The sequence below is a fragment of the Lampetra planeri genome, chromosome 19, assembly GCF_965212315.1.
Source record: "Lampetra planeri chromosome 19, kcLamPlan1.2.h2, whole genome shotgun sequence".
Classification (NCBI taxonomy): Eukaryota; Metazoa; Chordata; class Hyperoartia; order Petromyzontiformes; family Petromyzontidae; genus Lampetra; species Lampetra planeri.
The window spans coordinates 11,489,411-11,501,477 of NC_136125.1; the positions used below are offsets into that span (position 1 = coordinate 11,489,411).

The following is a 12,067-nucleotide window of genomic DNA, read 5'->3' on the forward strand; positions in this document are numbered from 1 at the left end:
CGTTCCGTAAACTGTGCAGACACTCACCAGAAATATTTCGACAGTCAGCCTGTGAAACATTAAGATAGGCTTCAACATTAACGTTTGACGTTGCTTAACTTAAGAGTTGTTTCCAATGGATGCCAAAGGCACTCGAGTTAAACCTTTGGACAACACAGAAAATGGACAGCTGATATGTGGACATTAAGGACATCAATGGGAAAGTAAACACGCGATACAGTTTTGGGCTTTAGTGCTTCAGATGTCCGTGGAAGGCAAAACAAAAATGCTCTCCGAGGCTGGGATTGAATGTTATGTGGTGCCAAAAACATCAGAGGAATGCTAACTTCCCTTCACGAAACATAACATACTCCTTGCATTGTAGAAATAAACCACCTGAAGGATTAGGTTGTTTTTGTTTGTGAAACGATAACAATAACACTAAATTAGAAATCGCTGTCAGTGAGAACGTGTGGATTTTCATTGCTGTGCTGGGTCACAGTCCTTAACAGAGACATTGAAGATACATTACAATGTTTCAATTTTCTCTTTTATTAGTGGTAATCGGCATACATGACACCACTAAGCTACGTGTTATTGTTGTTGCCTCAACAACAATAACATGTGTAGCAATCGACGCACGCTGCAATGATACAATTGCCTTGGCTGAAAAGAGGGCATCGCCTGGTCACATTCCTCACCCTGGTCGATAAATCCGGTCATGGTCTTGATACCACCGGATGTTGCCACTCTTGCGTCGGTCTATGACTCTATGTCATCTTCTCGTCCTCTACCTTCTCAATCTTTGCCTTCTCTCGCCGTTACTCCTTCTCCTTAATCCACGCTATCGCTCTCTCTCTCTCTTCTCGCCCACTCCCTTCACTGGAACAAACTCCCCCCTCCACATTCAGCAGGTCACATTCGCTCACTAGTTTCCGTTCCGCACTCAAAACTCACGGATTGTTACCCCGAGCTCACCCCACGACCCCTTAATCTCCCCCTCATAACCGCCACCGGTTACTGCGCCCTCTTCATATTCTCATTTGACGGCTATCACTCATTCCCCCATTCATTCATTTAATCCATCATCGAATTCACGCATTTTCACAGATTTGCCCCCTTCGCTTCCTCTCATCTCTATCATCCACCTCATCTCCATTAGACATTCATATCTATTCTTGACGATTGTGTGTAAAGCGCCTTGGATAATGCACAATATAAATCATGTTAAGATAAGATCAGCGCATTTTGTTTACAGCAACTGCACTAAAAAAGAAACACTGCAAGTGAAAACAGCGTCATACAACAGCAGTCGGAATTCCTCTTTTTATTGTACGCTTGTGATATAAACATACGATTTGAACGCAAGTATTTAGTGCCTTCAGACGAGGGTAACAACCAACAGATCGCTCGCATTCGTCCCCCGTGCAGGTTGAACATGTTTCCACTTAAATAGCCAGCGACGGAGATCCCGACAGGATGCCTGTGCTTTCCACCGCACGTGATACAAGGCATTGTGAATACATCGTGTAACGGTAAAATATAAATCTTAAGGCAGCAAAAGAAAAAAAAACCACAGAACTCTGGCATGTTACAGTGTGTTTTTAATCATGTTTCCAGTTTAATAAGCCATTATTTTTTAAAACGTCGTAAGTTGTAATATTGAAGTACAGTTTTTTTTTAAATCTCTGAAATGCACACACAACAGTCGATATCTGCATAGAGTAGACCATGGGTCTTTATCGAGAAGGCGTGTTGTTTACTGATTGTACTCGACTAGCGGGGTGAGGAACTTGATCTGAAACTCAACGCTTATCTGCACTGATACTAAAAAGGGGAATATTTGTGACCTGGCAACGCTCTTTATATTTTTAGTTGCCTCAAGTCACGCATTTCAGCAGTGGCTACTGAGGTGTGTTAATGTGGCGCACCAAAAGGGCATTTCAAAGTCCAATTCGTTCCTCAAAAAGAGGTTCTCTACGCCCGTGCTTTTACAAGCGAGTCACCTGGCTTTCTCAGCAGCCGTTCCGACCTTCAAATGGAGGAAAGGTTCGTGTTGACTTGTGTCAATCTTGCGATGTGCAATTAATTTGCCTTCGAATAAAGACTGAACATAGTCAGGTGAGCGTGGGAGGGCACAAGGCATGACGTTTGGGAAACCTGAGTGTAAACAATTCATAGATTAACGACACTTGCATGCAACTGGGTTTGTGTTTCCTCCACAAAGATCCATAGTGTTCATTAAGCAATACACCATAAATACCAAACAATACGTCAATTAAAAAGCATACACATACATATATACACACAAACACACGCTGTTTATAACTTAAGGCAGACATGCAATACTGCGTAAAAGAACGTGCAAATTAAATTAAATGTCTCATCTGTGAAATCTGGCACAAGTCGTTACAAAAACCTTCAGCACGTGTTTTGAAAATACCTCCACTGTGCGGAGAATTTCCCTGCCACCGGTGCAGCCAGGAATTCACACAGAAAATAATACCTGGCCTCAAACCCATCGAGTAAAGAATTGAAATACTTCAGGACGAATGCTGTGCTTGGTGTTGCGTGGTGGTTATACTTGCCATTGGTGTGTTTACAGAGATCCTCGCTAACACTCAAGCATATAACCAATCCTTTCTTCAAATAACTGTTCTATTTTCGAATCCTAAAATATATAGAACGTAAGCTCTATCTTCACAACATGAATGGCATATTTTTTTTTTACTGAAACACTGTCGTACATTTAGTGTTCAAGAGCTTATTCTTCTCAAAGTACCATCAGCCACTTCAATATGTTCTGACATATGCAACCATCGCCCTCTACAGGTAATTTTAAATACTATAAAGTCCACTTAATAGTGTAAAAGGTGAAACTTTATAGAATAGTGTAAAAGGTCATACTTTATAGGCAGCTGACTATTCCACCGAGTTGCACAGAAATACTCAATACATATTAGTGATGTACATTTCACACGTGGCCTTCTGTACAAAAGGATTTGTAATATCGTAGATTCAGTGGAAATCTCTGTTCAACGGCAGTACACAAAACTAGGACCAGTCGGCAACAACTGTAGTGTTTAGAACGGCGGTACTGACTGCTAATACATAAGCTGATTTTGTATAAATGTGCATTCATTGATATTACAATTAATTAAATGTGCAAAAATAATACTTTCAATACTAGGAGGTAATTTTCATTAAACTGTCCCCATCAACTAGGCATATAAAGAAATGTTAGGCGAGTCATGGCCTCACGATTTCCACAACGCACACAAGTCAGGATAAAAAATAATGTAAATCCAATGTAGTAAAATAATGATGTAAAGGAGCGGTAGAGTGGTGTTGCAGTGGTTCGTGCATTGCACTACGAACCCCGCGACCAAAATTGGAATCCTGGTTATTGCAAATATTTATTGATGAGCAATATTTGAACTGGTCATGGGCCACCCTTTTACAAACCCAAACTATGGTCAAACAATTCCCATGACCCACATGGCTTGGGGAGGCATTAATCCAACAGCATACTGACGATGGGTTGCAAATTATTGCTTATGTGAAGGATGTGATTTCATGGTTAAGATTTAAAAAATCAGCCCTATAGTACCTACTTTTGGGGATCAATAATTATTAAAATATGAAAAAACTTGCGTGATTGTAATCACTTCAGAAGTTTGCTTTAAAGTACTATGATCCAACATATGACCAGATTTCCATTACAGGTGGCTATGGATTATACCTTTGGCAACCATAAACACCAACTAATCCTCGCCAGGACATAAACTCACTTGAAACAGCGACAATCCATGAGGCTGGATGTACTTGGAAAGAGCCACATATAGAGACACGGGCCAAATAAGAGGCATGGACATCTTGGGACAACCAAATAAAATGGACTATCCATTATTAAAACAATAACAATCGTGCACAAAATTTTCCAAACACATTTGAGCAGTATAAAAGTTGGTGCAGCCCTGCAATTTCTGGCTCTCGCCACTACTGGCGCAAGGGTCTACACTAGAATGAGAAGGACAGCACCCCCCTCAAGAGGGCATCTTCGCCGACTCTTCCACACTGGCCGCCAGAATGAACCTGCTGATCCAAGTGGACAGAGGCGGGGACATTGAATACAACTGGGCCATTGTTTCAACTGACTTGCTGGGAGACACAAAATTTGAACAGCAATCTCTGGATTGCAAGTCCAGTGTGCTCACCATTACATCATGGCAGCATCCCGGAACGGTAAAGGAGATGCGTATGGTGATGGGCCACATGGCATGAGTTCTTGTCTCAGTCCAGTTAATCCATGTATGGCCATAGATGTCTATACTATACATATATCTCACGTAATGGCCCTTATATTAAGGGATCCATCCCTCGTGGGTACAAGCCGAGTCTCTGATGAAAGGAGGCGTACGCAAGTACACACAGACGCACGCACGCACGCCGGTACTGTTGCAGAGCAAACGCTTTAGCGCGCGAGCCCGCAGGGGGTGTTGGTCACGAGGCAGCCGGTGTTCTCCGAGGTGACGCGCACGCGGAAGAGCAGCCCGTCGGCGCACACGCACAGCTTGTAGCGCTCGGCCTCCGCACCGCGCAGCAGCGCGCCCACGTCGGAACTGGTGCGCGGCAAACGCGCGGGGTTCAGGGTCACGCCGCCATCCAGCACAAGCGATTCCGTCTGCCGGGCCAAAGCGTGGGTGGGTCGGGACGAAGGTTGGAGCCAACGAGACGGAGGCCATGGCACGGGAGAGAGGAAGGGGCAGATGTAGCAATGAGGGCAGATAAAAGCAAGCAGTAATATTTCAATCAAGAGAGTCGGGACAACAGCTGGAAATACAGGCAATCAGTGGAGGGACAAAAAGCGACGAAGATGATGACTCTTAAATCTACTCAATGAGTGTCATGACTCGTTTTTAGGAGGGCCATGCCAAGTGTTCATAGTGGCGGGTCAATGTATAATCCCAACAGACTCATTTACAGGTAATTTTAAAAAATGCAGATCTTAACGCCAGCAATGGCCTTCCATTGTCAAGCAGACGGCGTATATTTTTTGCGGTTAATACACACCTCAGTGATAATCAGGGAACCCCCACTGGATTAAAACTGTGAAACTCTCCAAAAAGTAACATCTGCTACCGCCGGGTCTTGTTAACCACCCTCAACGCTCTGCACAAATCCAATATAGAATTAATGCCACATTAACGTCTCTAAATATAATACTGTTCCCTATCCAAACAAAGCGTCAAAGACAATATTTCACTGCAGCACATATACGTTTAGACAGCTATTGCAGGCAGCCAAAAACAATTTTGGGAAATTCCTCACTTGTGTGTGTTTGGGGTGTAAAAAAAGCAACACTGGTCTCACCGGCTGCAGATGAATGTCTCCCTTCACGTGGATCGCTAAACGCACGCCATTAATGTAAACACCTTCATTGCCACGGACTATTGCCTGCTGCGACTTCAGCACCAGGTCCGAAGTGTGGTTGCTTGTCACCTGGATGTGGCAGTGGTCACAGCATGTTGTATTTTTTTTAAACATCTGTATTTCATTTTGAAGATGTTTTATTGATTTAAAAAGGCAATTCATCTCAAAAAATGTTTTTTGTTAAAATGTTTAAAAAAATTTGGGTTCTTGTCCAATGGAACACCCAAAAATGTGTGATTGTGTAGAATGTAGTTAAAATGTGTGTTTTAATAATATATTGGGATAATCGTAACATAACCAGGCATGAAGCAAAGCATTACTGTAATTTATTTTTACAGGTACCATATGTGCATAAAATCACGTTTGAGAATGCATTCTCTTCAATTCGTATACTTTTCTCCATCACTGGTTCCCATTAACCCCAAGACATGGGAATCTAACTGAAACACAATGGGGGAAAATTTCCTGTTTAATAACTTCCAACTGTGAATCATGACAATTTAGCAAATTGCAAAGGGAGTAATTTATATGCCTCCAAATAAAAAAAATACTTACATCCCTTTGTCAATCCACTGCTAGATGAATGCCTCCCCATGCCGTGTTATCAATATCTCAATCGATTGAAGAATTTTCTGTATTTACGATTACCATGGGAATCAAATCCTGACACATTTTCACCAATACATTTCTCAGCCAATAATGATGATGACAATGATGCGATATGCAACTCAGCCAACATACCCGCTCAGTGGAGGCACGCTGCACGTGCAGAATCTTGACGCCCTTGGGCAGGTGGAACTCGTGCTTGTTGTAGTCCGTGCTGAAGTAAGTCTTCTTGGTGCGTGGATCGGTCACCTCCAGGCCCAACTTGCTGACAACCGATGTCTTGTCTGCGTCCACCGTCACGCTGCTTTGCTTTCTCTGCATGATAACCTGCAAGTGCAAACGTGTAGTTTCGTGCTTAATTACCTTCCAGAAGTTTAACAGTTACCTGCAGACCAAGATGATGTCCTTGTTTTAGCTGTGAAAGTTGGAGTAACGCTGGGTAGCTTATTTGTATCTACCAGTGCACTAAGAGCAGGATTAGAGGATTGTCTCTGAGGTGCTGTAGAAGTGAAATAAATGAGTAAATTATCAGTGCTATTTTACAGTGAATAGAAAAGTAATGCATTGTCAATATTGAGCAATGGCTTACAAAACAAGAACAGTGAATTGTTACACCTGTGAACGACTGGATTATAATTTAAAGATTTAACAGGATTGTCAATGTGATCAACGAGTAAAGATACGCACATTTCTAAATCCTTGATAAGTAAAATTCAATTTAAAGGAGTCTCTTTCTGGAAAAGTAAAAGGACATCAGCAATTTAAAACTATAATTCAGAGCTTAATATCCAGTACTTAGATAGTTGTTACCAGTGGTTTATACATGCGATACACTCATGTTTACAAGTAAATTCACTCCTGATACACAATTAGTGAGAGAGAAAAACCCAGAATGGAAGATGGATTTACAACGTCCACAATGCAAACCACAACTCTCACCGGCTTGGAGTTCCCAGTGATGACCAGGTCCTCGTTACTGCGGCCACCAACGGCGCTATTGTAGGGGCACACGATGCCCATGTCTGACACCTGCTTGAAGCGCAGCAGGCCAGTGTTGTGAAACTCCATGCTGTCACAGCCCTCAGGGCCCAGCCGAATCACGTTCCAGATGATCAGCGTGGTCTACAACATAATGCCCAGGTGAGGCACGTAGGAAAAACTCGTGTTATCTACAGTGGTAGGTATGCATAAATGTAGATGCTATCTGGGTTACATGTAGGGATGTAAGAATGCATCAATTTATAAATATAAAGTAAGCTCACAATTCATACATTAAATCATATATGTTAAAAACTTGATGAGAATGGAATGTGTTGTATGTTATGCATTCACAGGACTTCTCTGACCACTGGAGCATGCTACAGGAACTCCTCTACTTACGAACTTTCAGATATCAAGAAACCTGTGCGTATTTCATGTAGATGCTACGTGAAGAACCAGTGACAACTACATCTACAGCACATGAAAAACCAGTGGCATCTACATCTGCAGAACATGAAGAACCAGTGGCATCTACATCTACAGGAGATTATACAACTGTTAAAGCCATTCCCCGTGTTTAGGGTACATTCTAATTCCCTTTGTTTCCTCTCTACTCTCTTGTAAAAACTTACCAAGAGATGTCTGTCCATTTGTTCTCTTCTTCCCTTTATAAATCAACTTGTAACAGGCAATAGCATCGTGAACAGCTGCAACTGGACATATGGACAGGTTTGTTCGTATCTCTGAAAGTTCATAAGTTGAATTTTCGCAAGTAGAGGAATACCTGGATCTTTCATTCGTGAACCAAATCGAACGGCGGGCCATAGCTTGGCCGGCCACTCCAAGGGCCTTCGTGGGACAGAAATGTTGATAAACCCCCCAGATTTTTTGCACAAATGGCGCTCAGTGGTGCAGAACTTACGATGAGGTTTGCGATGGCCAGCAGGAAGAGGAGCACGACCAGGCAGATGGCGAGCGAGCGCTTGCGGCCTCGGAGGCCTGTGCGGTGCAGCCTGCCCTCGTCCACGGGCACGTAGCCAGCGCGGAAGTTGCTGTTGTGCTCCTTGTTCACCTTGCGTCGCTCCACCGCCTTTTCCCGCATCGACAGCCTCCCTCCGCTCCCATCATTCTGGAACAAGAGTAGAGTAATAGCAAAGTTCACCTCAATACAAAAAAAAACATGTGGAAGAGAAGTACTGTATATTAGGGGTTTCATGAATAATGTGATGATTCACTTATTAAAATCAGATTGTGCATGTACGAATCACTTATTTCAGTCATGTTGTGATAAGTTCATGTAACCTCTGCTACAATGAGAGAAGCTAAATCAACCTACAATCGTAAAAGAATTAGGGATTTGAATCGTGACAATTCATCAGATCACAATGGGTTATTTGCTTATAAACAATTAATCTTAAACCATATTACAACTGGAGATTATACGGTATTTTACAAACAGAATACCTGGATTGTAGAAACATTTTTTTTACGTTTTAAGTTGCGAACCATAATTTTAACTCGTGACCTCACACGTAGGAGTGCCGTTATAACTAAAAGGGAAACGTTACAAACCAGTACCGTATACGTTTATGATGTAAATATAACTCGGTGCAATAACAATGTATGCTTATTCTGCAAAGCTTGGTTTTAAATACACTTTTCAGTAAGGAGCTGCTTGTTGCGATCTTGCTAACCTCTTATTCCATGTGGTCTTTTCCCCACGATGATATCGGATCAGATATTTAAAGTTTGTAGGGTATCAGAATGAGAAAAAAACCTAAACATGGCCCACTTTTCGAAAATCACAAAAATAAAGCAATAAAAGCAATGAAACAGTGAATGTGGAGGGGATGGGAGAACCCCGGAGGAGCAGGGTAGACAATGTGATCACAACCGCGGGGAGAGAGACACCGCAAACCCCAAACATACAGCAGCAGTAGCGTGTGGTGTGTGGTGGGGATCGAACCCACCAACTCCTTGCACACCAGGCGAGGTAGTTAACATCTCACCACCACCACCTACTTGCTGCACTGCCCCTCCCCCCCGCACATCTGAATTAAACACAACAGAGGGGCGACGGCGTTACAAGACGGGCGCGGACTGTGAGCCGGGGCTATTTGTAGAGGGGCAGTGGCTCCCTCTGCCCCATTAATAGCCTCGGAGCAAGTGGCCACCACCACCACCGAGTGCCTTTTAAGGCGGGCAGCAAGAGAGAGGCAGTCGTTTGCAGTGGCGACACGGAGCCCTGCTGGAAAACGGCACGCTTTTTCGTAATTTAGTTAAGTCGAGATTTGATGATGAGGAACAGGGAGAGAGAGACAGGGAGGGAGAGAGAGGCGAGGGGGAGGAAGAGACGGAGAGAGATTCGCGCGTCCGCTGACAACACCACTCACTTGACCGGACGCCATGTTGAACGTGAAGTATTCTGGGTCCGAGCGCCGGTGCCAGAAGAGAGGTTTAATCCTCCAGTTTAACCCCCTCCTAGCCCAACAACACGTGTCCAGTTTAACCCCTCTTAGAGGCCGTCCATAAATGACGTCACGCACCTGGGGGGGGTCAGATTTTTGTGACGATGTGTGACGAGGAGGGGGGGGGGGGGTGAGAAATGTGACGTCACATCAAAATGCGCAACTTAAAAAAATATAGAATTGTTAAAACACTCCTACAACATCAGAGTGCAGCGCCACATTAAATACGCACTACAATGACAATAGTTTTAGTTTAAATCGTTTTGAAGCATGTTTTAATTTCAAAATTGAAATATGGTTTTGGGGGGGGGAGCAGAGCTTTGTGACGTCATATTTGAGGGGGGGTCTGACTTTTTGTGACGCCGTGTGACGAGGGGGTGGGGGGTCAAAAATCTAGATTTGAAGCTTTCGTGACTGCAATGATTCATATTCTTAGGTTTTTTCGGTAAAGTCACGTAGGTAAAAACATTAAAAAGTAAAATAAAATAAAAATCACGACGTTTCGGAGGCAACACAAGCTTCCGTCTTCAGGTGGTACCGTCACAGCCACGACAGCTGTATCAAGTAAATGAGAGATTTCAGGAGTTACCACTGCAGTGGTAACTCCTGAAACTCCTGAAATCTCTCATTTACTTGATACAGCTGTCGTGGCTGTGACGGTACCACCTGAAGACGGAAGCTTGTGTTGCCTCCGAAACGTCGTGATTTTTATTTTTATTTTACTTTTTAATGTTTTTACCTACGTGACTTTACCTAAAAAACCTAAGAATATAAGGGTCACAAATCGTAAAAAATCGTTCAGGTCCAAACGGCTTACAGCCGTTTCAATACGAGCAACAAAAGTGTTCTATTTGTTTGTGTTTCTCCTTTGTGATGGGACTTTGTAGGATGAACGTTGAGATTTATGAGGGGCACGGGGTGACCAATAAGGTCTGAGTTGGTCTGTAATAAAGCAGGCACTGATAATGGGTTGGCAGGTTTGCGTTTCGTCTCTCATTGTATTTCCATGTATGCCTCTCTCATTGCTTATTTGCGCACTTTTCAGCTTGCGTTAGATGTTCTTCGTTAATTTCCATGTTTCGGAACTACGAGTCATAGCGGGTAGCAGATATCCTGCGTGTACACATTATGAAGGGGTTAAACATTGGTGTGGTGCCGTTCATGATCAAGTTCAGTTTTCTAACAGCATTCCAACCCCCTATTGTCCGCCCTCATTGAATCATTCAAATCCCATGTCCTCTTTCAACAGCTGTCCTAGCTACCCAGTAAACATGGAACGTCGGGCTCACCGTTGGTAAAACAGTTCCAAGCACATGCTCACGTTGGCCCCAAACGTTGCATGTTTATGGGATATAAACAGTGATGTGTTTTCCAGTCGACTTTCAACAGCTATCTCCAGTTGTTTAGGGAGCTGGTTATACCTCGCCGTTGTTATATTATTATTTATCCGGAGGCGATCTTTGCAAACCGATATTCAATTGCGATTATAATGCCAAAAACACTATTTTTACAACCATAATTTCATGATCCTCATCATCATGCCCCAGTGACCTGACATAAAACATAAATGTATAAAAGGTTTTGGAAGAACAATTGTCAAACTTCAAGAGTATCCTTGCCCGCATCAGTATTGTGGCAATGAGCATGTACATTCACAACCCTAGGCCAGTGGTGGAAATTCCACATTCATTTCGCGTTGTGCCAGTTTTCCATAGGATAACCCTGTAGACCTCTCATTGGACCACAGAGGGATGAAAGGCTGGCCCATGACCTAGAATTTCGAAATGTAGAAGTTGAGTTAAAAAAAAAATGTAACGCATAAATCAGGGTGTTTCACTCATCTGAATATTATATTTGATTCAGCACCAATAGTTTGATAAACAAGTTGACTGGAATGTATCTATAGTAAGTCAAGTTAATTTAACAATGCTAGGTTTAAAAAAAAAGTTTAAAAAGCATTTAATTCTTATGTTCTTTAAAAACGATCGACTATCCCAGCATACCACAGATGCACCATTTTTGGAAGTAACTGCTGTGCATCTTGCATTTAAATAGGGCTTGGTTTCAAGTATATTGCACCGTTTCAAGACACATTCCTTCCAAAGAAGACCCCCCACCAATGAAAGAACCACTCATCGCCATTGTGCGACTCAATGGCAGGCAAGCGTCATTGTCCACCACTCCTGCCATGGCCAAATGCAAATTTACAATTTATGACCGAGGTCTCCAAAGACTCATCTGTCTGGATCAGGATGGCCTCCTTAAGAGCATGGTCAGAACTTCGGTGAAGGGGATTTGGTGATTTACAAGTTATTTTACAAGTGCGAGGTGAGAGAGCAATCAGTGGTGGAACTCATCCATTGGGGGCCCTAAGCAGAAATTGTGTTTTCTGGGCCCTCTTTCAATTTATAAAGCCCAAGTGAGATGGCGAGATATAGACATGATTTATAGCTGGTGTCAGAGACATAAAAGGATATTGCAACTGTTAATGTCATGAGAACGCGCCCTAGCAATTTAATTTAGTCACTGCATAATTTCCCATGAGGGTGGTATGTACTTTTAATATTAACACCTAAGTAATCTCTGTAATACTATCACCA

The 12,067-nt window shown here is 42.9% G+C and overlaps 1 protein-coding gene across 1 annotated transcript; it reads right to left on the reverse strand.

Annotated features, from left to right (window-relative positions):
• Positions 1-1,291: 1,291 nt before the first annotated feature.
• SGCB (sarcoglycan beta) lies at positions 1,292-9,492 on the reverse strand. Its single transcript, XM_078603009.1, has 6 exons — positions 9,393-9,492; positions 7,922-8,128; positions 6,958-7,140; positions 6,154-6,345; positions 5,353-5,481; positions 1,292-4,663 (listed from the first exon to the last, which is right to left on the reverse strand). The coding sequence occupies exons 1-6, from the start codon at positions 9,405-9,407 to the stop codon at positions 4,454-4,456; spliced, it is 936 nt and encodes a 311-aa protein (XP_078459135.1). The 5' UTR covers positions 9,408-9,492; the 3' UTR covers positions 1,292-4,453.
• Between the last annotated feature and the right edge of the window lie 2,575 nt (positions 9,493-12,067).

What these genes read in the sequence shown, in the direction of transcription:
- SGCB (XM_078603009.1), bottom strand. An exon ending in TCACTGGGAACTCCAAGCCG is followed by an intron (nt 6,346 to 6,957) that starts GTGAGAGTTGTG and finishes TTGCACTTGCAG; the next exon opens with GTTATCATGCAGAGAAAGCA. An exon ending in AGCGTGCCTCCACTGAGCGG is followed by an intron (nt 5,482 to 6,153) that starts GTATGTTGGCTG and finishes TGCCACATCCAG; the next exon opens with GTGACAAGCAACCACACTTC.